At 39.6% G+C, this 26,680-nt stretch overlaps 1 protein-coding gene across 3 annotated transcripts in view; it reads right to left on the bottom strand.

The window, feature by feature from the left end:
• Nucleotides 1-26,680, bottom strand: part of POLA1 (DNA polymerase alpha 1, catalytic subunit) — a 307,449-nt gene that overhangs the window by 176,811 nt on the left and 103,958 nt on the right. For all 3 annotated transcript variants that reach the window (XM_045089423.1, XM_045089421.1, XM_004769147.3), the window contains 4 exons: nt 8,183-8,215; nt 7,308-7,400; nt 5,287-5,492; nt 3,086-3,218 (listed from right to left, as the gene is read on the bottom strand). In XM_045089423.1, the coding sequence (XP_044945358.1) occupies nt 3,086-3,218; nt 5,287-5,492; nt 7,308-7,400; nt 8,183-8,215 (465 nt within the window). The remainder of the gene's footprint in view (nt 1-3,085; nt 3,219-5,286; nt 5,493-7,307; nt 7,401-8,182; nt 8,216-26,680) is intronic.

Genomic DNA, 26,680 nt, shown 5'->3' with positions numbered 1-26,680 from the left:
TTTTAAAAATTCTGAATTTTATGTAATATACTTTCCAGTTATTAGATTGGGGCTATTTGGGGATCGTACAAGCTAGTTTTAGAAGGCTTGATTTTTAAAAAATGCTTCCTGGTGGTTCAGGCTCAAGTTAACCAGGGCTATACAAATCAGCTGTGAAGTACTTTGTGTTACTTTATGAAAAATATCTAAGCTAAGATTGCGGTAATTCAGAAAATCACACATGATGTTTTCCAGTTGTTTTTAACAACAAGGACTAAAATCTCCACAAAGGCAAATCTCACCACTTTACTCCCCCACCCTAGGCTAGCCTCCTATTTTCAGTCCCTCTGAGATCACAAAAAATATCCCTAACTGCAGATACACAGATATTCTCTCATAAGACCAACCACAACTAGTCACATACATAGACTCTTCCATTCCACTCTCCATTGAAAGTGATGAAATGTAAAAACTGAATTGCTCACAAGTTTTAAACACTGCAAGTATTCAGACAAATGTTAATCAAGACACATCACCTTTGACATAAATAGCTTGCCATAAACAGACTTAGGAGTAACTATGATATAGATAGTCCTTTCATCAGAACTCACTGCACTTCTGTCAACACTGCAGAAATCCATTTTCTTTATTAAAAAAGAAATATAAAAATATGGGACAGTAAATATCTTTGAAAGACTATTTCCATCTTGTAAAACATGGAACAAGATTTGTTTATTCAATTTTATATCCCAGAATGTAGCATGGTGCACATAAAAAGTACTCCATGTTTGATGAATGGGAAGAGTAGAAAAACAAGTGAATTCTTTTAATATTTATTTAACAACTGTTATTTGCCAGCTACTACATCAAGTGAAATGGAGAATATAAAGACAGTTAGTCACAATTTAGCTCTGCCACAGAAAATGAAGGGCACAGTCCTAATCACATTAAGTATTACTATTATTATAAATAATAATGTCACCATAAATTGATGATTAGTGATGCTGAATGATGGACACATGGGGATTCATAATACTATTCTCTACTTTTGTAGTAAGTTTGACAATTTCAGTGGTAAAAAGTTCAAAATAACAAGACTGTCTGCAGACCGTTCATTAGCACTTGGGAGATTGCCAGTGCCTCAGGGTATGGTGGCATCCTTCCTGTAAGAAGATGACAGTGTGGACGCACTGACCTAGAGGACACATGCTCAGTGTTCTTCTGCCAATAATGCGGTCATGTTTGGATTCAGCCTTCCCAACTCCTGCCTGAAACCCCCTGTTAAGGAGGGCCCACATTTCTAAGAAGAGAGATCATGTCAGGGACATAGTCTACAAAATCGATGCAAAAATTGATCAAAAGAAGACTGAAGTCATAACTCTAACTCATGCACATTTCTGGGACAGACCAAACAAAATTGGAAAGGAAATCACTTTTTAGATGCCATGCCAATGGGTAAACACTGCATCGTTTTAAGTGAAGAGCTAGTGCCAACGTACATGTCCTCTTACTATATTTACTTCTATTTTTTTGTACTTCCATGTAGAAATGAAGGTCTTCTTTTGTGACATTAAAGACCTCACAGTAGAGGTGTAGGAAACAAATGACTCACCTAAGAATAAACACTAATCCTAAGGATACGCATAGAAAATATTCATCTTCTCTGAAAACCAAAGAAATGCAAATTAAATGCAACAGTGAGACACTGTTTCATATCATAATGATAACACTATTTCATTTAAATATCACCAGTGACATTATCACCAGTGAACGCTCATCAATAGGAGCAAATCTGTAGGGAAACTGGCACACACATTTTGTTCTTATCAATGGGTATCACCCTTTTATAAAGCAATTTAGCAAGAACCATAGAGATACACTTATCTTTTAACTCAAATAATTCACTTCAAGGAACCTAAACTAATATAATTCATCAAAAAGGAAAAAGATAAAGAAAGAAAGATGTTCAATACAGTGATTTCCAGTATACAAAATAATGTAAATAATCAAACAGAAATTTTAAATAAAGATATATCAGTGAAATATAAGATAAATATAACCTTTTTAAAGATAATATAGAAATGTGGAGCAATCTATTTATGTCAAATAAAAACAGATTTCAAAATAATATATATTGTGATTGCTTCAATGTAAAAATGTGTTTTCAAGAGTAAGGAACCATGCAAAAATGACAAGCATCACTTTAGCACAGGGGTATCATGAATGAGTTTTAACCCTAAGTCTTCTATTTAATGTCATCATTAGATTCTTTTTCATTAAAATTCCATTTTTGTATCAGCTTTGACAATGTAATCTATTTATCACAAAATGGGTAAAACGGTATTCACAAAATTAGCTTCTGAATATGTAAGGGTACTCTTTTTAAATGGGGGGAAGAAAGGAAATCTGCAATCTAACATCTTATATTACACAGCACTTTGGAAACCAAGGTTTTATTTTTCAAATTAGGTAAGGAAAATTATTCCTCATTTTCAACAACTAAGACTGCCCATCAAGCCTAAATTACACAGTTGAAAAAGAAAATAAAAGCACAAGTCTTCTGGCTATAAAGAAAATGCTATCGCCATCTTAATTCTAAAGAACTATGTCCCAAAAAAAGCATTCTGATTGCAGTACCTTTAAGGATCACCTTCTGTGAATGTCCCCCTGCCACACACACACACACACACACACACACACACACTCTCTCTCTCTCTCTCTCTCTCTCTCAGGCACTCTATCTCCATCTTTCTCTAAGCTTACAGGTCTATCCTCCCAAACAACTATAAATGAGGAGGACTATGGAGAAGGTAATACTCTCTAGTCCCCTAAACATCAACTACATCACTACACAGAATCTCTTGAAACGAGGCCTCCTTCAACTAAGAAACAGAGAGAGAAGGCCCCTGTGGATGACATGGCGGCACCAGCGGCTGGAAGAGGAAGAGTGGTGTGCTAATGGTCCATCCGCGAGTTAGTGGTTAAGCAGCTTTCATCACCAGCTAGAATGTATTCCAATTGCAAGGATGAGGTGGTTCTTCAACTAGCTGAAGGAGGCGAAAAACACACGGCAGCAGCTGGGCTCGGCAATAAATGCTACATTTACCTTGTTAATTTCAAACTGGCTCACTGGGACACTGCCATTTAGCACATTTTCTCCAATTTCTATTAACCTCTTCTGAATGTTTTCCACTATAGTGTCTCGGCTTTGATCAGAAAGAATCTGACCAATGACAAAGCTGCAAAGAAAGAGAGGGATTCATTTTTTTAATATTATACTTTATTAATAAAGGAGAGAAAAGGAAGATAAATGCCATTAGATTAACATGTGGACAAGAGCTGTACTGAAAGCTAACATGAGAGTGAATGTCCAAAAGGCCGTTACTATTTGTTTTTTAACATTAACTCTACCAAAGGTTTACCAACCTTGGAATGTCAGGTTTGCCCTTAAACATACAGACCATTTTCTAATGCAGCAGCTAAGGCTTCATACAAAATGTGGATAGAGAAAGGTATGTGTTTCATCTACAACTGTACATATGCAATTACAAAATTCACAAGCAGTTATACTTTACTCATAGGTTAAAAATTTTAAAAGTAAAAATTTCACTTTCCCCATAAAGCACCAAGATATTATCTCTGATATCACCAAGCTGAGATGACCATTAGCTAGGTAAGCAGAAATATAGTTCTTTATGCAGATTTCTTAAAACCCGAAGATTTCAAACTTCTCTTTCTTCAGCTTCATTATATTCCTCAGTGTTCTCCAACCTTACGCTATCCCTGAAAAACTTATTATTCTACCAGACCCCCTCAAAAAAAACAAGGGGAAAAAGAAAAGGAGTAAAAAAGCCAATATTTTATCCATTTCTGAGAAAATGCAGAGCGAGGGTTTGACAGCTGCATTATAATTTGTCAGAAAAAGAACCCTGACAAAAACATTTGTATAGCTTTAATTACTAATACATTTCTAACTCAGAGAAATTTACTTCTATTATGATGCATCTTTTCTTAGAAAACACAAAGCTGAAGAGAACACTCTAATCGGCAGTCTATACAAAGTAGTTTCATCTTTGGGTACATTTGGGGGCAATGAAGCATTTCAAACTTCATTTCATAAAAGGCTAACAGTGACCTATAGTTGGATGATCAACTTTGCCTAATCAAGAGCAGTTTTGCAGAAGCAACAATTGCTCAATCTCCCAACTTGAAAGCAAGAAGACTGGAAAATAAGTAAAAAGTGTGAATATTTGGCAATATTAAAATTAATTTAAATTTTGCTTTAAAGAAAAAAAATTCTTGTTTTCAGAATTGGGTAGGCTCATCAAACAAGAATATCTAAAAAGATGGTACACTAAATAGCTAACGATTCAGGCTTTTCTAAATGGATGCTTTATAAATTAATGTGACCCTTTAAAAAAAAACAGGCCTTAGCATCACAATTTCCAGCCTCCCTTGCAAAGCTAGGGGATCAGCCATGACATTTATTATTTCTGAGGTACTTATGGTATTTGAGAACTAGCTCTTAAACTAACCTAAGATTAGTAAGAATTTTATTATTTTTTCTTTTTACAAGAGATTCCTAAGAATCTTTACACACAAATGATACGGATGAGAACAAAGTCTCAGTCCATGGTCCACTATAAATCCCAGAATATTTAAGCCACAACATGGGAACATCTTAACAATTATGTTCCTAAAGAGGCTCTACAATGATTCAGGAACATAACACAGGCACTTTCTTTTCTTTTTTTTTTTTTTAAGATTTTATCTATTTGTTTGACAGAGAGAAACACAGCAAGAGAGGGAATACAAGCAGGAGGGGTGGGAGAGGGAGAAGCAGGCATCCCGCCCAGCAGGGAGCCCAATGCGGGGCTCAATCCAGGACCCTGGGATCATGACCTGAGCCCAAGGCAGATGCCTAATGACTGAGCCACCCAAGTGCCCCCACAAGGCACTTTCTAATAAGAATATGAAAGCAAAACAAAACAGACACAAGCTAACATCAATGAAACCAACTCTGTAGAGAGCTAAAATGTGAAGGTTTACCCTCACTGTGAGTTACAAGTCCCAAGATGTATCTTATAGCAAGTACCTCTTACTGAGCAAATTTAGCTTTAAGTTTTAATCTACCTCAGAAATTCCACTCTAAATAAGTGAGAAGCATTAATATGTAACATTACAACAACAATAACAAAGAAGTTGTGTCCTTGAGCTTGGCAGAATCACAGATCCTCCCCATGTCATTAGTACTCGAAATTTTTACAGACAAACAACAAAAAAAGCAAAAATGAAAGTTGAACTCACTTTCCAGTCTCTTTAGCAAGATCACACCAATCTCTTCTAACTATGTCTAACCCTTTCAGCTCCTGTTTGGTGGAGTAATTCCCATCTGACGTTGGCTCAACAACTAGAGCGCCGTACTTCTTTTTTTTCAGCAGTAGGAGAGACTTGAAAACACCATCAATGTCTATTTCAAGCAGTTTGTACAACTTGTTCACTTCACTTTTTACCTGTGAAAATTTCAAGCATTAATACTAGCTTCTCAAACATCTACCATGGACAAGATGAACATGCTACAAATTCCCAGAAGTTAATCTAAACATAACTTGAATTCATCAAGATTAGAAGGCATTTACTCAGGTGATATAGAACACAGTATTATGTTGCGTATGATACAAAGCCACTGAAAGAGCACAGGGATAAAAACAGACTGAAAAAAAACCACAGTAATATAAATATATCATCCCATTCAACCAAAGGACAGAATTGGCAGGGCCCGCCCCAGGAAATTTACAAAAATTATGAAATAGTCTTTTAGAATGTATAAACTAAATGCATATGTATTTACCTTCGAACAACTGAATTAGAGACCAGATAGTCCAATAAGTAGATATGTGGCTAGAAATAAGTAAAACTTTCACTATCAAAATCATGTCTAAGGAGCACCTGGGTGGCTCAGCTGGTTGAGCATCTGACTCTTGGTTTTAGCTCAGGTCATGATTTCAGGGCCCTGGGATGGAGCCCCGTATTACGCTCTGCGCTCAGTGCACAGTGTGCTTGAGACTCTCTCTCTCTCTCTCCTTCTCCCCTTCCACTGTGTGCATGCGTTCTCTCTCTCTAAAACAAATAAATAAAATCTTAAAAATAAATAATATCTAAGATCTTCCTGTACATCCCAAAGCATCTTACATATAAGGAAATAACTATATGTTTAAAAAAATGACTAATCACCTGCTCTTTATTGATAGTCTCAAGGCACAGCCAATCACCCCTAGGGAAAATACACAGCTTTTGAAGTCCAATATGAGGACAACAGGACAGGCCTGTTCTCAGGTGAAGCCTACAAGTCATATTTCACACATACCAGTGGAGAAAGGCAGGAAGTTGTTACTTTGTAAGGTGTTATCTTAGTTCTAGTTTATTGGGACAAGATCTTAACATAGCAAGTACTAAAGAAACACTTGCTAACTGTAAACTGCAATTAGGAGGTGACAAATGATGACTTCTAAATATATTTTAAGTACTCTTATAAAAAATTATTAATGGGTGTACATGTACGTAAATAGGTGTTTATCCATATTAGCATATAAAACCGATGGGACTACTACTAGAAATGTATTTCTCCCCATGCATGATAATGTGACAAGTATAAATATGATCATATTTTAATTTTATTTTTTAAAAGATTTATTTGGTGGCAGGGGGAAGGGGAGAATAGCATGAGCAGGGGGAGGGGGCAGAGGGAGAGGGGGAAACAGACTTCCTACTGAGCGGGGAGCCTGACTCTGTGCTCCATCCCAGGACCCTGAGATCACGACTTGAGCTGAAGGCAGATGCTTACCTGACTAAGCCATCCAGGTATCCCTATATTTTAAATTAAAATTAAAATTAAAAATTTTTTTTCACTTTCTTCTTTTATCAGAAAGGAGACACAAAGAAGATCACAGGATGTGAAGCAGTGTGAACCCCCTTGCGAGACACAGAACAACACCCAGAGTCAGAGATATCACTGTAGCGAGGCCTAAGCCCAACATCACAGAAGTATGACATCACAGTCACCAGACTTAGAAACAAAATGAAAACATCTCACACTGTTTACAAAGTAAAAATGCATTTGTCACTTAAGGAAAAAATATTCTCCTTTGAATTTTACCCTTAAAAACAAATAACTGGAGTAGAGGTTAAGAAAAATAAGAGGATGAGGAAATGAGAAGCACTAAGCTTATTTTCAGAAACATGCATGTACATACGTGAATTTATGAAGTTCCATGTTAAAAGAGAATTTCAGAAAGTAGCTAAAAGATAATTTCATCAAATTATTTCACCTTGTTTCCCAATTTATATACTTCTTCCAGATCAGTGCTGTTGGTGTTTATCATAATTGAATCGGTATCTCCATAAATAACTTCAAGATTCATCTAAGAAAAAGCAAAAATTATAAAACTTAACAACAAAAACACAGTGATCATCATATACAATGAAACTCGAGATTTTCTATACTACAGAAATTACAGGTTCTGTTGATTTTTCAAAAGTTTATGTTTATTCTTATCCATATTGTCAGAGGAGTACAATCAAAGATTAAGCTCTAATAAACTAGAAAGGAAAGCCTCTGTCACATTAAGAAAATCTAGCTAATTTTCTTAAAATAAACAGAGAGCAGAGGAGCAGGGGAAATGTCTGGTTTCAACGGAAACAAACTGGAACTGAATAATATAAAGGAGGAGAAGAAACTAGGAAGGTAGGGGTCTATTTTTATCCACTGTACCATAAGCTTAGGGGTCATGGCAATTTATAAAGCAGAAACATAATGGGTTTTGAAAATTCAGGGGCACAAATCCATATGAAATTCTTCACAGTTTCAAACAGTATTCAGTAGGAGATGAAGAATGCCAAAAAAAAATCAATCATAACAAACAACACTAGAGCACATACAGTATTAAGGCCTGGAAGTAAACTCTAATTAGCACTGTTACTAATTTGCTTGAAACACTCACATATAGGCTTCAAGCAGCGGCTAGATCATATCAGTGTTAGTAAAAGAAAAAAGCTATAATCCATTAGGAGGGATTATAAACGTAAACCAGGCATTCTAAGAAGCCATTTCCAGTCTGTTTGGGTTACAATTTTCCTTGAATACAAAAACGTCACAATGTATGACATTTATAAGTCACTGTATAATGAAAATGTTCAGCATTACCTTCTGTACCATCTCCTTTGTATGCATCAAAATCTAAATGAAAGAAAAAGTCACGATTAATGCTTTACATAGTTACAAAACCATAAACATAAGTAGGTACACACAGAGATATATAACCCAATGACTGGTCATACATTTTAAAGCTCTTCATGGTTTTCTAACCACAACCCTAAAAATAACAGTAGTATCAACATAATCTAAAAGTAAGTTGGACTCTATGTTGATTCTTAGCCAGAAATAAGTAAGCAGCTCTACTGTAAATATCTATTTAAGATTAATGTAGAGATCTGTTTTTAATAAACATGCATAATAAAAACATGCCTTTATGATATGGTAAAAAGGCAAACTATTCTCATTACTGATATTTAAATAAAAGTGCATGACTGAAAAACAAAAGCTTAACAGAGCATTTCAAAGCTGGCAATTCTTACCCATGGTACTCAAAATCTTAAAAAGTGGAAAAAATAAATATATATGCACCAGATTTCAATTTCTTCTCAAGACTGTAAATTTCCTGAAGACAGGGAGTAGACCTTCACACATTCTCTGGATCTAGCAGAGTGCCCACTACAAAGGTGGGGTGCAATAAATATTTGGTGAATGGAGATAAACGTCTAGATCGTATGTGTAAACAAGACTGCCCCTAGGCCCGTGTAGCTGCAGGTTAGAGACGTGTATTACAGAGCCCCATAAACCCTGAACTTAGATTATCTTTTACATCCACCCCTTACTTCCACTTCCACTGCTTCCTCTCCTTTATTACAGTCTCCTATTTTCTTCAGGCATTCACTGTCCTATGTTCTTAGAGAAGAAAGCCCTTCCCTTGCCCTGAGGGTGGTGGGTGGTGGTGAATATGAATTAGGCTAACCAATATTTTTTAAGATTTACTTTTTTATTTATTTGAGAAAGAGAGAGAGAGCATGAGCAGAGAGGGAAGAGATGGAGGCAGATGGAGAGCGGGGAGCACAGGATCATGATCTGAGCCGAAGGCAGACCCTTAAAGGACAGCCACCCACGTGCCCCTTATCAATGGTTTTAATAGTAGCTGTAGAGACTGGAACACCTGAGGAATCTTAAAAAAAAATACCAATACCAGCCCCAGCAATTTTTTGAAAAAGCTCTCCAGATATTCATGTTGCAGGTAGAGCTAAGGACCACTGGCCTAAGACAATCATGACAATCCCATTCGGAAAACAGATTTCAGTTGAGAGTTTGTACCCTCCCCAACTAGACCACAAGCTCCTAGAGGTCAGAGCACATGTTTGTGTCTAACTCTAGGCTTCACATGTGACAGGTGCTCAAAAAGTCATTTGCTAGGTGACTGATGGGTTTCACAGTAATCCCAATTACTTTCCCGAAATTCAGTTAACTCCTAAAAAGCATTCACTCTCCTCCACTTCATCTTCACTTGTAAACATCTAAATTGCAGGGAAATGCATTGTGGGAGACTATCTGACAATCCCTTCGGGAAGAGGGCAATAATGAGATCAAGCAAGTTAATCACAGTGAGGACAGAAGTGCTCATCACAAGTTCTCTTCACCCTCCCCACTTCCACCCCACCAGGCTTTGCTTTCCTCATCACAACAGACAACTCCACAAGGTAACCATTACCTAAGTAAAATACCTCAGAGCTTGTCAACCTCTCACTGCAACTCGGTATAGGCAGGAACCAATTTCCTCTACTCTTCTTTCACACCATGGATGAAACCCACTACGTCACCCTTGAGCGCACCTCCCAGTGTACTGGCAGCCTTCATCTTTCAGATCCTCCCCCCTCTCTATTCTCTCCCACACCCAACTCACAAGCATTTCCACGCATGAGCTGAGGGCTGCTACCAAAACCATTTTCTTTTTGACAGAAGAAAACTGGTTTTGGATCTTTTGCACAAAAATGGTAGAAAACGAAGTAAAACATAAAGACTATACTGCAACTACTTTTTTTCCACCTGATACTTTGTTTTAGAGATGACTTCCCATCTACACATACAGGGCTGCCTTATTCTTTTTTAATGGCTATACAGTATTCCGTCGTGTGAATCGATCATGATATATCTAACCAATGTTCTAGTAATAAACACGTAGGTTGTTTCTGATCTTTACCTTTATAACCACACTTCAACAAATAATCTTTATACATGAATAAAATGCCAGTAACAAGATAAAACGCCTATTAGAAGACTTATTGGGCCAAAGGTTATATGGGTTCAAATTTTTTACAGATATAGCCAAATAGCTCTCCACAGAGGTTACACCAATTTCTGAGGATAGCTTTATCACCGTCTTTCCCGGGGACCTCAACAATAGCTAATGACTATGCTCCATTTCAGGTTCAAGGTCCTCACCACAGCACGTCAACTCTTCAGTCCATTCTATAGGTGACAACCCACAACCAGGTTGGCCCTGACCCCTCGTGCTTCTTCTTAAGCACTTATACATGGTGGGTACCACAGTGCTCTGTCCAGACGAAGGTTTATCCAAGTGCTTCATTAGCAGCATCGCCCAAAAGCCACCCCTGATTCAAACTGCTCACTGGAGAGGGCTCAGCTGTTAGATATCCTGTGGGCTACCAAATTCTTTGTATGAAGCACAGGGCCTAGTGCACAGGACCTAGGAACGATTATTTGTAAAACGCTGAAAGAATACTCCTAAGGGGTGGGCAGTATTACAAACCCCATTTTATGGATGAGTAAAATTAGGCCCTGTGATTTTACCCAAAATAACAGAACTAGTCAAGAGTTTGAACTAGAAGCTGGACCTTATGTCTCATTTTCTTTTCAGAATGTTTCACTGCCTTGTTAAAAAGCCCATACCACATGACTGTTCTGGAAGCCAATAGTCGAAAACTTACACCTCACAGGTATTTTCCCCATTAACGAAATGGATTTTTAAAAGAAGTCACAGGTATCAAGAAAAGTCTACTGGACACATGGTACAGTGACCACCAGATGTCCGTTTCCAAGTTCACTTCAAATTGACAAGCCTAATATCAAAGCTACCCATTCTGACAGAAAATCATTTTGTAAGTGCCAACAGCTAGAAAACAGGGCTATAAAGGCTTGCTAAATTCATTAATAAGGCAGTCTGCAGTTATCTGATTTCACAGCAACACCTGCATATTTATCTACTCATTACCAATTGGATGATGGAATTTTTTCAAGCACATTTCAAAAATCTGCCAACTTCAAGTGTAAAAAAATAAACTTTGTGGTTAATTTTTCCCTTAACAAAGTACAGCTGTTGAGAATAATTGTTCAAGATCTTACCCTGTAATGTCAACTGCAGCAGAACAAAGAGTATTTAATTAGCAAATCTATCCAGTAATTCAACACCTATTATATAAAATGCCTTCGTGATTTTATTCAGGATAATTTGCTAAGAGGGTTATTACTGACATTCAGATGGAATTTAAAATTCCTACGCAAGTCGAGTCATAATAGCAGTAATGATCTCCCCAATCAGGAGATTCGGTGTCACACAAGGCTCTCTTGCAATGCAGCAGCCGATTTCCTGACTTCTTAATTCCTGGGCTCAGCTCAGTGAGAGCCCTTCGTGCCGGTATTTCAGTCAGCAATACATCTTTAATGGGACTCTATTAAAATAACTAGAACAAAAATGACTTTTTTTTTGGTTAAAAAGAATGACAGCACTGCCATCATATCAATCATTGCAGGCTTTGCAGAACAGTGCCGTTAGGGGAAAAGAGGAGGGGGAAACAGGAAAGGAGTGGGGCTGGGGGTGGGGAGAGCAATAATTAAAATAATACGAAAAAGTGTTTTAACCCCAATCTGAGCCTCTGAAGGCTGGTGAAGGGTGGTGGTGACTAAAAGGAAATGTAAAGTGTATTTAAAAGAACTCTTTCCTAAAGAAAATAATGTATTCAGGAATACACCCACAATGTGGTTTACTAAGCGGAAAGAGCATGTTTATGACGCCAGGTTTATCAGCGGCAGAGACCTAAGACCAACTTCTACTGCTGTGCGTCTTTACTTCTGCCAAGGAGGGGATAAAGCTGGGGTCCTTACTTTTTGTCAGGACAGAATACGAGTGTGTGTGACAATGCATTTAAAGGATAGGAAATGGTTTTAAACGGTGCTATAGACTAAAACTGTGCTTATAAATACTAAATGAAAGTGAGAAAACACCAATTTTCCATGGTCAAAAAAAAAAAAAAAAAAAAAAGCTTCAAGCTCCTTTTCCAAAAGCACAGGTCTATTACAGTGACATCTACTAACAATGAGAACCCACTTTGATGATATATGATACGGATACTAAATGCAACAGAAATCCTGTAAGTTAAAAAAGTGTTAGGTGAGGTCAAATCCTAAACAAATAATGCATGAACAGAATGACAACTGAAATCTCAATGGCTTTAGGGTTCTTCTGTTACCGATGACATAAAATGAGAATTAAACTCAAAAGGTTTTTTAAAAAAAAAATACATTAGCATAACAGGGGTAGCAAAATGAATGGTTTTGAAGGATAGGGAAGAGAAAAGTAGAAGAAATATAAATATTATGATATTTGGTAATCCAGTCATTATCTAAGCTTTCCTAGTCCCAATTTCGGCAGTTTCCAAGCAGGACTCTGTGTTACTCAGTTCTCTCACTTGGCACACATTTACTTCATCTTCATTACATTTCACTGCCTTTTCCTTATTTTCCTATTCCATGTTATTCTCAGGTGTGTGTCTTCTCTATAAGATGCTCAAGGAGCATAGACTATGGATTTAATAAGCGCCCTACTTAGATTTTCTACTACTTAATATTCCTGTCTGGTTTCCTTACTGCCTTTAAACCTGAGTTTTACCTTCTTTAAAACTGGGGAAAAAGTACCACCTAGGTCCCTGAGTTATTGGAGCTAAAAAGAACTCCATGCTGAAAACACAGACAGCAAAGATAAAGCATTATACAAATGTGAGTTTAAAGAAAAGTCAGGAGTCTGAAACATGAGTACTAGTTTAAACTTCCAATTAGTAGTTAAGTGATTTGCGAGCCAGCTGGGTTCCCTCTCTAGGTCTTAGCATCCTCATTTAAAAAATGAAGAGGCAGGGACTCCTCCCAGATCTAAAACTCTAGAATCCAAAGTTTGACATGTAGAAACACCTCTATCCTCCTATCTGGTTGTTTTGTGTTTCAACCACACTCATTTCTTTAGTGTTAGTTAAAGGAGGCACTAATACATCCAACAATGACCATCAGCATTATAAGAGTATAGATCTATATTCTAGGTTACTTTCAAGGGCTATGTGGTTGTAAAATAAACAGAAATACTTAGGGACTCACAAGTTGTCTGCATATAGCTTAATGCCCTTAATATAAGTGAGTGTATGTTTACCATATATAAAACATTCGACATCCTCTGTTGAGATCTCCCCCTCTCCACCAGGAGAACACATAAACATCGTCTACATATATATTCAGGACTTCTCATCCGCAGCACTATTGACTTTTTAGGCCAGAGAATTTTTTGTCATGGGGAGGCTGTCCCTGGTCTCTACCCGCTAGACACCAGTAGCATGCATGCAGGCGTGCACACACACTCTCCAGCTGTGACAACCAAAATGGTCTCCAGATATTGCCAAATGTTTCCTGGAGGACAACACTGCCCCTGGTTGAGAATCAGTGACACGAATGACAACATTTTCTTGCTCTAAGCACATATTCCACTCTCTGTCCCATAAGGATTCCTCCTAGACCCCATCCATCTCTTCCAAACCCTCCCCAGCTCCAAACAGGATAAATGGCCTCCCTAAGAGCCTCGAACTGAAATAAAAGAACGACTTCCCTTCTAATCCAATGAGCTAATAAGTCTCACAAGAGATTTTCTCTTCCTGCTGATGTGCTCTGCCTCCTTCAAGTTCTCACCACTCACTCAGCCTACCTATCTCCAGGATCACTATTTCAAACCATTCTTCATGCTTTGCCAGTTCTTTCTAAAACATACTCTTGCAATGAAATTTAAATCCCTTAGCTTGCCCCAAGACTCACGATATAGTTGAGGCCCAACTTACCTTCCAATATGTCCCACATGCACCCTTCAATTTAGCCCTCCTGAAATATGCTGAGTTCACTGAACAAGCCACTAGGCTCTTTTCTTGCCTCTGTGCTTTTCACATGCTGTTTCCCCACAGTGGTCCAAAGCATGGGTTCAGACGTTAGGCTGAGTGATGGTTAATTTTGTGTATCAACTGGGCTAGGGCAGTGATATCCAGTTATTTGGTCAGACACCAGTCTAGATGTTGTTGTGAAGGTTGTCTTGTTTTTGGTGTGTTTTTTTTTTTAACATGACACCAACATTTAAATCAGTAGACTTTGAGTCAAGCAGACTATCCTCACCATAATGTGAGTGGACCTCACCTAATCATTTGAAGGCCTTAAGCAAGAAAGGAATGAAGCCCCCCAAGGAAACTGCAGACTCATGTGCTGTCTGTCTTCAGGCTATTGACCAGCCCTGAGATTTCAGTCCTGCCAGCCCCTAAAATCCCATGAGCCAATTCCTTAAAATCAATTCATCAATCAATCAATCTTTCTCTCTCCCTTCCTGTCTCTCTCTACCTCTGTTCCAAACATACACTCCCCAAATCAGTTCTGTTTCTCTGGAGAACCCTGACTGATAAAGATCATGTCTCAGCTATCAAACCTGACACAATGCCTGGCACATAGGATTTATTAAATTACTATTTATTAAATTACCTAAGTACGAAGTGTCACAGCACTGCTTACAAGCTGTGTGACCTCAAGCACACAATATAACCTCTCTGTGCCCCAACACTTAACTGTAAAATGGAGACAATAACCACAGCTTCCTTACAATAGGGCTACTATGAACATTGAATGTAACACATGTAAATTCTTTTCTACAGTTCCTGGTGCATAAGTGCTCATAAATATTAGTTATTTTTATTACTTAATGTCTACTTATTTTATAAGGAACTTTATACCATCAGAACAACCTCTCTGGCCTCCCCAGCTAAATGGTATTGAGGAATACATTAGTCCAATGTAGCCTCAGAGTACTCTGTGTATACCAGAGCACATCACTCAACTATGGAGTTAAGATAGACACTATAAGCAAATCATAAGGAGAGATCATGTCTCAGCTATCAAACCTGACACAATGCCTGGCACATAGGATTTATTAAATTACTTCAATAAACATTTATTTTTTAAGTTCTGATAAAAGGAAACAAACCCAAGTGGTCCAACATGAGAAGAGCAAAGCCATGGACTTGTAAGTGCCTCTCTACAACAAAAGCTGGTTACAGAAAGCGGCTATTAAAACCCACACACAGCATGCATTTAAAGAAGTGAAGAGTGAATCAGTTTTAACCCCACCTTCAAGCACTATGCATGTTAGATAAACAAATACTCACTCAGGAGAAATGAAAGTCTATCCCAGTGATAAAGGCCCATTAATTATAAACTTGACTGAAAACAAACTGAGGGTTTCGGAAGGGAGGGGGCAAGGGGATGGGTGAGCCTGGTGGTGGGTATTAAGGAGGGCACGGATTGCATGGAGCACTGGGTGTGGTGCATAAACAATGAATCTTGGAACACTGAAAAAATAAACTAAAAATTATAAACTTGACTGAAAGTGACTCTCCCATACGGCTCACTTCCAGATAAACTGATTTTGTTTTAAATCCATAATTTACAGCCCAGACCTTCTGATAGCTCATGTGTAAAGAATATAAAACACGCTGAATAAACAAAGCTTTCTGATAGGCTTCTCCTCCCTAACAGACACACTGAGTGATATTTATGAGTATCTCTCAATTACTGCCCTAAAACGAGTCAAGGCTCTCATTTTGACTTAAAAACTTAAAATGCAACAATCTATGGCTTTGAATTTGTTAAAGGAGAAGTGAATTTCTCCTTGTCTTCTCACTCCTTGCCCCCAAAGATTTATTCACCTTGTGCATTTTTTTAAAAAAACCCACCTTACATTTTAACTTTTTAAAAACCTGTTTTCACCTTTAAAGATATCTTCCTTTCACAACATTCTTACTCTCTATTCCTCCACTCCAACCTCCAGTTCAGAAACTCATGTCCCCTGCGCTTCACTTGAACTTCTGTGTATTATTGCCATACTTGGGATTATATTTGACATGGGACCCTGGAGAGCTCATAGAGTTGGCTTTAAAGCACCCTTGAGCTGAATCTACTCACCGACACAAGAGTTCAAGCGCAAGCCTACACTCTTAAATACTAAATTTTCAAAAAATACCCAAACCCTAAGACACCAAGATTGAAACCAGCGCAGGAGATATTAACCTAAGGTCAAGAAATGTGAACATCCCTGAAACTGTCAAGATAAACTTGAATGTGTGCCTATATGCATTTTCCTAGGAAGAAGGTCCACATATTACATCAGATTTGAAAGTGTGATTCATTTAAATATAAGTACCATTGAAGATCCTCCAATTAGCCATAAGAATCAAGCTTTCAGATTTCTCAGAACTCACATAATGCCCACAGGACTAGAAATACCCCCGCCCGAAGATCTTTGCCTCTTTGGAGCTGCGTATTTTCAGCCCGTACAGTGTTATTTCCCTCACAGAAAAACACGGACATGTCAGAAGGCTCAGATTTGGTTCCCTGATTGACTTCTCGCATAACTCATCTGGGGGGCTAATTAAGACACGGCCGAACTATGTCCGCGCTTTCGTGAGCATCGGCGCTCAGGCAAGTTTCACACACCCTGATTAAAATTGACTCAAAGTGTCTTACTTCAGTAATCACTTAGACGGAATGAATTTTACATTAGTGGGATCAAGCATGCACCAGGCCTCAGTGGAAAAGAAAAGGGCTTATAGTAATAGGATTTATAAATCCACCCATTAGGTTAATGGCTAAATGATTTACATGTAACTTTCTCCCCCACTCCGCCTTCCCTCACCCTTTAACTCAGTAAAAACTATGCTTGGCATTTTCCACTGCAGTGCCATACACAAAGGAAATAGCCTTTCTATTTTGGGACATACTAATTTCTAATAATGGCTTGGGTAGCTACCATTAACTCTTTCAAAGCACAAATAATTGACTAATAAAATTAAGTATTCTATAAGGCCTGAAAGTGCTTAATTGATCATAATTGTCTATTTGAGAAGAAGGCGTCAGGCTGGCTATGCGCAGATAATGAAGTTGGGCAATTGTGAAGCACTGCAATCAAGATAATACTTACAGCTAAAAAGGACATTAGCATTTTCTAGAATCTGCAACATTTTCGTTATAACTGAGGTCATGGGAATATGTGACTAGAAAACTTTGAGCTCCCAGCCCCCATGAAAAGCAGCTTTAACAGGTTGTCACTTGTCATGACCGAGTACCTGGCCCAAAGCTCGACCCTGGCAGAGTAGCGAGGCGGTGGTCTGGAGACCACATGGCACTGGAGTGACGAAGGGGTTACTGTCACCACTGTGATGGGAGCATTTTTGATTTCCGAAAGCTCCTTTTTAGGACTGGTGTGTGACAAGGTAGCCATGGGACAGCACATCATTACTCGCTGCTTTAAGGAAGGTCAGAGGAGGAAGAACTTTTTAAACCCAACACTTTGTGGGGATGGGGGGGCGCGCACAACTCCCTCGCTCAGTACCAAGGATAAATACTACATTCTGTTCCATACTGACTGTACTTTCGATATGCTCTCCTAGAGCAAGCTGTTACTTATTTTTTTTTTAAGAAAATGCTGTCCTTCCTTTGCTCTCCCATTTATCAGAAGTTCAGAAAACAGATTCTAGGAACTAGCTATGATTAAAATATGGATGGTTCCTGCTTCAAAGAAAAATCTTATAACCTGAAGACAAACACACAGCACATGAGTCTGCATTTCCCCTAGTTTTAGGGAAATGGAATTGTGTTCACCTCTCCAGAGACACAGGTGTAAGAAACACATGTTCAGTCATGTCTCTAGAATAAATGTATTTAAGGATCAATCAAATAATGCACCACATCTCCTCCTAACCCATCACCTTCTATATTTTCTCCAGGAAGAATACAGCGAAATTCTGAAAGCAACAAGTATCAAGTTGAGAAAAGTCACTTAGGATAGAGGTGTAGAATACGAATAAGATAAAATATCAATACAAAGACTATACACGATTTGGCTCCTTATGATTAAAAATATATATAAACCTTTACTTTTGGACTTCATTGCACTGCCACCGTCTAATCTGGCCGAGGCTCAAGAATTTGATATGAATTGTAGGAAGCACTATAATTTTCCTCTCACTTAGAATCTCAAAAAAGAACTGATTCATTCACTCACCAAGTATTTACGAAGTACTTCTCATGTGCTAGGTGAAACGGAACACAGAAATAAATGATTCAGACACAATGTCTTCCCTCTATACTGTATAATATCCAGTGGATTAGAGAACCAAATGTGGTACAGGAAAAACATATACATATATCCAGACACACACGGAGTATAGGGGCCCCTGGGGTGGGAGTTTGAGAAAACTTGACAGAAGCAGAATGTACTAAGGGGAAGGTAGGTTACAGGGAGTAACAGGCAAAAGAGGACGAAGGAAGAATGTTGGTGAGGATCCAAAGGACAGAGAGAAATTCTCAGTGGTGACTAAAAGACATTAAACTTTCAAAAAATTATAGAAGATTTTTTTTTTTTTGCAACAAGAAAAAAATAAAAAAGTATGATTAAGGCTAGAATGCTCAGGAAAATAGGGAGAAAGCAGGAGAGAGGCTCAACTGTGAAAGGCCTTGTAAACCACAGTAACAACTTTAAACTGGGAAGTGACACCACTGGACTGACAAAGACGGCTCTCTGACTATAAACATGTGGAGCATACCTATCAGCCGGGGGGCGGGGGCAGCATCCTGGGAAAAGTAGTGAAGCTTACACAGCACGGTAGCTATTGCACTGGAGAGTCACAGGCACTTAGGAAGTGAAATCTACAGGACTCGGCAACTAGTTGGATTTGGGGCACAAGGAAGAGGTAGAGGAGTCAAGTATGAAACCAGTGTTCCTGGCTTAACAACTGGGTAGACAGTGCTGTCACTCACTGGGACAGGGAATCCAGGAAGGGGAGCAGGTTGGGGAGCAGAACCTTAAGGGCAGTTTTGGAAGTGATGAATATGCTATGCCTGTGGGCATGTGAAGGGAGAGGACAGGAAGGCAAATGGAAGCTAAGATGCTCAACGGAGGGGATGTGAGAAGTTTCAGGTGTAAGAAGTCCAATGCTCTACAGAGATGCAATAAATAAACAAATCAAAGCAATGTCAGCATGCAGACAGAATCCATCAAAATGGATGGCTGAGCTCAAGGGCCAGCAGGAGAAAAGGGAGACAAGGCAAACCAGCAGCCAAAGCACAGTAATGGTGCTCCTTGGGACCCCCGATCCCTCATTCCTCCTCTAGCACCTTCCTTTCCCTTTCAGCTATCAGATCTCCATTCTTTGTCACAATTGGCAGGTGTCACACACATCAGTGGCCGCTGGCAAATTTGACACAGGCTGCCACCGACAGCCAGGCACCACACGCTGACCTTTAATGAGACCGATCCCAACAGGTGGCTAGTGCCTAATACAAATAATTGTATTAACCCTCCAAACGAGGTCAAAGAAGGGGGAGCAACTTGTCTTTTTATGAGCAATCACAACAGCCAAAGGCACTGGCTCCCCTCCTTAAGGCGGTGATAGGCTCAAAAGGAAGGCAGAACATCAATCAATTCATTCCAGAAGAGCCTCCCTTAGCTCCTGCATAGCCATCCTTGTCCTGCCTCTCTCCTGCATCTGGGAGGGGGCAGGGAGTTCTTTCTTTCCTAAGGCAAGTTTGGTGCCATCTGTGAAGCAGTTCTGATTCATACTTGTCCAAATGAAAAAAAGGAGCTATGGAGGGGAGGGTTCCACTCGGTTTCCAAATAACATTCTTCACACCCTTTGAGAGAAACTAAGTCATAAGTGATTAAATTGCCTTTGTTGCTAATTTGGGTTTGATAACATCAAATGTCTCACAGTTCTCATGGACCTTCGACCTCAGAGCGAGCTACTGTTTTGACAGAACAGACAGCTGTAGCTCAGGGGGTGGGAGGAGGCCTGCACCACCTCCTGAAAGAAAATCGCCTAGATTGGGGCCCAGAAATCCCACTGTGCCCCGCAGCAGGACGCCATGTGCCGATCCACAGCCACTCTCCCGACCTGTCCCTATGGAGAAAGATGTTTCTTTCTCCTGAAGACAACCCCCTCTGCTCCCACCCTCTTAAAGCCTGTGACTGCGAATGGCACGGCTAAGACCAGCCACACACCACTGGCATGCCGGTACCCAGATAAAGAATCCAAGCGGTAGATCAGATTCCTGTCAGCTGCAAAAGGGCTGGCACTTCAGCTGCTCCTCATTCTTTATTTTTAAAAGGCAGGATGGGGGACGCCTGGGTGGCTCAGTTGGTTGGATGACTGCCTTCGGCTCAGGTCATGATCCTGGAGTCCCGGGATCGAGTCCCACATCAGGCTTCCAGCTCCACGGGGAGTCTGCTTCTCTCTCTGACCTTCTCCTTGCTCATGCTCTCTCTCACTATCTCTCTCTCAAATAAATAAATAAAAAATCTTTAAAAAAAAAAAAAAAAAAAAAAAATAAAAGGCAGGATGGGCTCAAGGGCATGGCGGCGGGTCACACAAGAAGAGGCTAAAGATTAAAAAAGATAAAACCCAAAACCCTGAGGGGTGCACAGACTCACCAGTGACTGTGAACTGAAAAAGGGCTTTAGAAAAGCGCAACGGCACTTCACACACCAGTTAGGAGTGTGTTTCTCTTAGTGACAGAGTGTGGAAAGTTGACTAGAGGATTAAAGAAAACAATCTCACTATAGGTCAGTTCTCAGTCAATGGGACCGACAAATTAATTCCCCTGCTACAAATTTGGAAAATACTTATTTTCGGAACTCAGAGCCCAGAGCATTGAAATATTGGGATGGGCTACCAATGACAAAGTCAACTACTTGATCAGTCCCCAGAGCCAAAAGCCATGTACACTTAAATATAAATCAACGAGACTTAAAGAGTATGGTGAGAGAGACTTACCTAGTGCAGAATACAGAATGTGTTCTTTTTTCCCTATACCACCACCATTACCAACAGATCATTCTTGACTAATTCTTAGAAGCTGAAGACCAACTTGGATTTTGATGTATAAACTGCTTTTGACGATATTTCATTTTAAACAGATAAACACTTTTAAAAAAAATGCAAGCCAAAGACACCCTTTTGAGAAACCAAGAAAACAGATGTGGAAGCCGTTTGTTTAGATGAAGAGGAATTTTCGCTTTTATAGGAATACAATGATTCATGAAGAGGAAAAAAGTCTGTCATCAAGTTTACTTCAATAGATACTCTTGGGTTTGAGGCAGCTTTCTAAATATGGCCACTGCTTTTCTTCACATCTCATCTCTCCTGAAATATCTCAAACTACCACTAACAAACATTACTTTTATTGTCTTTGTTCTTTTAAATTTTCTGCTTAGTTAATACATTGTGCAGGAGAAAAAACCCCACAACTCTGGTACTACAGCATTACATACTTGCTTTTACTGCTTAGGTAGTGGGACAAAATACCTTCTGCTTTAGTGACTTATCAAAAACAAGCCAGCTTGAGATTGTGAAAACATTAGCAGTACAAGAAACCATGAGTGTAAGTATGGAAATAAGAGCTCTCCTTAACTCCAGAGGAGATGAAATAAAAAACATAGTCAAGTTTTTGCAAGAACTTCTAGCCAACAGGATAATCTCCTTTGCTGGTGTGTCTGTTTAATGGAGATGCCAAGACAAACTAAAACAGGGCAAGAAGAAAAAGCAGTGGCCAGGGGGTGGGAGGGGGCGCTGGATTCAACCTGGGCAGATACTGAAGAAATTTCTCTCCTTCCATCTTGTGCCTACACCCACCCGCTTCCTCCCTCAGTTCCTTGCCCATCGGCTGCTGGGCCCACGGAGGCTCAGCGGCTTTGTCTACGTCCCACGCTCCGGGTTAAGAGGCGCACAAGGTCTGCAGCAATGGCAGCTTTACGTTCCATGCTCCTCTGCCTCCTCAACAAAAGAGTAAGGCAAAGCCAGCCAATATCCTCATTTTCTTGGTTTGATAAACAAACAAACAAAACCCTCACAATTCCCTACCCCTTAAGACTCTGCTGTGATGTCAATTAAGTATCAGAAAAAAAGAAATCTCTTTTCTGCAATATCCCTACCTGCCAGTATTTTGCCATGTTACTTCCTGTAGGTTATAGTTAAAAAATAGATGTTTTAACCTATCTCATATATCACAACATCATTTTGAAGGTACATTTCCAAACTACACATACTCCTGCTATGAGCTACGGCTCAATCTATGAACCCCCTTAATGGACTACAAAATTCTGCATCCATGTATATATGCACATTTTTCTGGGTAAAGAATCCACAGCTATCAGCCAGTTCTCAAATGGGTCATGGCCCCCAAAAGATTAGCGTCCCCCACAGACCTTGTAGTGATTTCATAGTTACACCCAGTCAGTCCTCAAAAAGTCCAAGGAGTTACCTGATGTATCTTATACCCATGGTGATTTGTCCAAGAGACTGCCAAAGAGGAGCAACCTGCTTTCCTGGCTCCAATACCATTTCTAAACCCTTTGCTTATGATCCTAAAAATGAGTGTCAAGAACCTGTCACAGGTGAGGGGAGGAAAAAAAAAAGATGAGCCTTAACAAATCTGTGACCACGATTATTATCATCACAGAGACAATGTGTAGTTTCAGTCAGATGGGTCTAAAGGTTGGTGAGTTTGCCAGCTGGCTGTAAGGAATAGTACCCATAATAGTAACTTTTCTTCTCCCCCCCAATCAATAATAACTTTCACAGTTTGTTTATTCAACACACAAGGAACTTCTACTACATGATAAGCATCTTACAGGTGCTGGGATGAGAGCTGGGAACGAGGAGCAGAAGCACCAGCCCAGGGGCAAGGGATAAGGTGGTAGCAGCAGAGCAGGAAGGAAAGTAGAATCAAGACACACTAAGGGTTGAGATGTTGAAAGTAATGAAAAGAGAGAAAAACCAAAGATAAGTCTTTGACTTTTGGCTTGAGTATGCATAGATGGCAGTGCCTCCTTTAAATTCATGATGAGAGGGGCGCCTGGGTGGCTCAGTGGGTTAAGCCTCTGCCTTCGGCTCAGATCATGATCTTAGGGTCCTGGGATCAAGCCCCACATCGGGCTCTCTGCTTAGAGGGGAGCCTGCTTTCCCCTCTCTCTCTGCCTGCCTCTCTGCCTACTTGTGATCTCTCTGTCAAATAAATAAATAAAATCTTTTTTAAAAATTCATGATGAGAAAACAGAAGCATGTTTGTGAAATTAGTAAAAATAAAGCTGTTTTTTTCAAAATCTGTAAGACTCGGGGAGCACAGAGGCGATTCACTTGGTTAAGTGTCTCACTCTTGATCTTGGCTCTGGTCTTGATCTCACGGTTTTGAGTTCAAGCCCATGGAGCCTACAACATGGAGCCTACATTAAAAAAAAAAAAAAAAAAAAACTACAAGACTGGCTATAAAGTTGGATTGCAGACATTGTTGTAGCCATGCTGATGAGTCTTACCGGTGGACATTTCAAGATGTCACTGTCCTTAAGGAACTTGAAAGACAAATGTATGCAACTGATGAATCAATCATTGAACACTACACCAAAAACTAATGACGTACTATATGTTGGCTAACTGAATTTTAATTTAAAAAAAAAAAGACAAATGTAATCACTTCCAACTAAGCAGTTTTCACTGTCTAAAAACGAAAGGAACAGGACTTAAAAGCTATCATGCAGAAATGTAATAATAGGGCGCCTGAGCCAATTACACCAAGTCCTGCACCAATGGAGTGATCTACGAAAACCTTTTCTTTGGGGGCATCTGGGAAGTTCAGTCATTAAGCATCTGCCTTCAGCTAAGGTCATGATCCTGCGGTCCTGGGATCGAGCCCCGCATCCAGCCCCGCATTGAGCTCCCTGCTCAGCGGGAAGCCTGCTTCTTCCTCTCCAGCTTCCCCTGCTCGTGTTCCCTCTCTCTCCCCCACTCTGTCAAATGAATAAATAAAATCCTTAAAAATAAATAAACAAACAAACAAATAAATAAATAAACCTTCTCTTTGGAGGCATGCCTCAGTCTTGAGTTGAGTCCAAAAAGAGAGGCAGTTCTAGGTCCATGTAGCAAATAGTGCCTCTGATATTAAAAGGGAGGGAGGGCATTAAAAGATATTAAAAGAGGAATGGGACAAATGGTTTCTGACCCCATCATTTAAACGTCCTTATCCCTATGTGCTGCATCTTAAAAAAAGCAAACTGTGAGGGACAAGGTCCAGGTCAGGGACAAACATGAAGTCTGGAAACCCAGGCTTCCATGAGGTTTCATAGCACAGCCAGGAATTCCTCCAAGACCTAGATCTCTCGTTTCTTTGTAATCCACAGTATCTTTCCTCTCATGTAAGAATCTCACTTCTTCCCTGCCCGCCAACCTTCATCTTTCCCTTCCCACTAATTTCTCTTCAATTCAGCATACTCAGTCACTTGACAAATACGCAGGGTCTGTACTGCTCAAAACATGGTGCTAAACTCTTACAAGACCAAATGTAGTCCACGTCCTTGAAGACCCTGAGATGCACACCCCAACTGTCCACAACAGTTTCTCTTCTTTATCTGTTTAGGGCTTGCCCCGCCCACCTCATGCCCAATGTGTAAAACCTATGCTGTCTTGTAGCTTCATTCTCAGACTCTATTTCAATGATTCTTTCAATGATTCTGTAGTCTCTTCTTGCCCAAAGTAATGGCCATTCCTTAAGTTAGATACTTCAACAATCACCTGGGTACCTACCTTGGCAGAATGAAAAGGCACCTCACTGTCTCCCCTTCATCACCCTCCCACCAGATGCTAATGACAAAGCCCAGTATGAATATAAATATAAATATATGAATATGCCTCCAGACAGGGTCACATTTTCCATGGTGGGCAAAATCACCCCCAGGTGAGAATCACTAACCTCTCTCAATGATTCCCTGTGCACATGCTTGAGAAGTGACTGGTTGGTCATAAAGCATACTGATTCCAGACCTATGCCTATTGGTCACCAAGATGATTTAGTGCATAGGATTATGTTATCTGAGATGTATTTCCCATACTTAGACAAACTTACAAAGGGCCAGATAGCTTTCACTGCCCAACCCACTGCACTCACTACTCTGCTCTCTGGTGGGGAGGGGAGGCTAACCTAATGGACTATATCCCTTGTTCCCTAATTTCCAAATGAGCGGGGCTAATGGAGAACAGTGCATAGATCAAGAGGGAAATGAGAACCCTGGCTTTTTCCCTGAGGGCGCACACAGGGGCTGGCTAAATCCATCCCCCTGCAATCATACGGCCTTCTTCACCCAAATCTCTTTTTTTGGGTCAGATATGTGTTCTTCCTTTTAGTCCTTTTTGCTGGAGAGTGTAACATCCCTGCTGTCACTAGCTCCGGAGTTCACATAATTCTCTTGTGATTTTGCGGGATCCTGCCCCCATTTTGGTAAATAATCCCTTTATCAAATCTTATTAATCCCAATGTCATGTCTTTCCTACTAGGGCAGGAAATACATTTAAAAATTATTTTACATGTTAGAAACAAGCAATTTTAAATTGCTCTCCTTGAAGACCAATTCTCCTAAAAACACATTCCCAAGAGGCATTGCATCTTGAAGATCTAGGCTTTTAAGACTTGAGAAGAAGATACACTGTGAACTTTCTTTAATAAGCAAGCCCATGGATATATCTATTTTACTGTGCCATACGAACTAAAACGCTCAAATTTCTACTTCTTTTAGCCTTATCTTATTGCAAAGAGAAAGAAAAATAGTGACCATGGTCATAAATGAAGAATACTACCTCCACCTTATGGTCTTGACAATTGGGCAATTACCGCATAATCATTATAACTAATAGCATTATTTTTCTGTCTACATAGTTCACGCCTCTAATTAAACTGTATATTAATGGTGAGGGCCAGGACTATATCTTACAATTGCTTTCCTCACACTTATTCATGCCTTGCAATAGTTCCTGTAAGACACAAAATATTCAATAAATATTTGTTGACAGCTGGAAATAGTTATCAACAGAAACAGAACATGAGGAAGCAGGAAAGCTAGCCCCAAGAGCTATGCTCACTTACTTCAGGATTTTCTTATCTGCCTTGCCTTATCCAGAGATTTTTGCCACCAGAAGAAAAATAAAAGCTTTACTGGAAGGTGAATGTAAAATTTTAGGAAAACAGCTGTATACCCATCAAGATTATTTTCCACAAGTAGCCAACATGAAATAGAATTTACAACAGAGACAGGAAGAAGAGTAGGTGGAGTTAGAATAGAAGGAAATGAGGAGGCTCAACAAGAATTAATTACTGGTAATTACACATGCTACAGCCTCTCTTCTTTCTCCACCCTCTAGCTAATCAACAGTGGGAACAGATGTGGTCTGTGGTATTGGGGAGGGGGTGTTTAAC

The sequence above is a fragment of the Mustela putorius genome, unplaced genomic scaffold (genome assembly GCF_011764305.1).
Source record: "Mustela putorius furo isolate JIRA1106 unplaced genomic scaffold, ASM1176430v1.1 tig00003836_pilon_pilon_pilon, whole genome shotgun sequence".
Lineage (NCBI taxonomy): Eukaryota > Metazoa > Chordata > Mammalia > Carnivora > Mustelidae > Mustela > Mustela putorius.
This window is presented reverse-complemented; position numbering and strand designations above follow the sequence as displayed.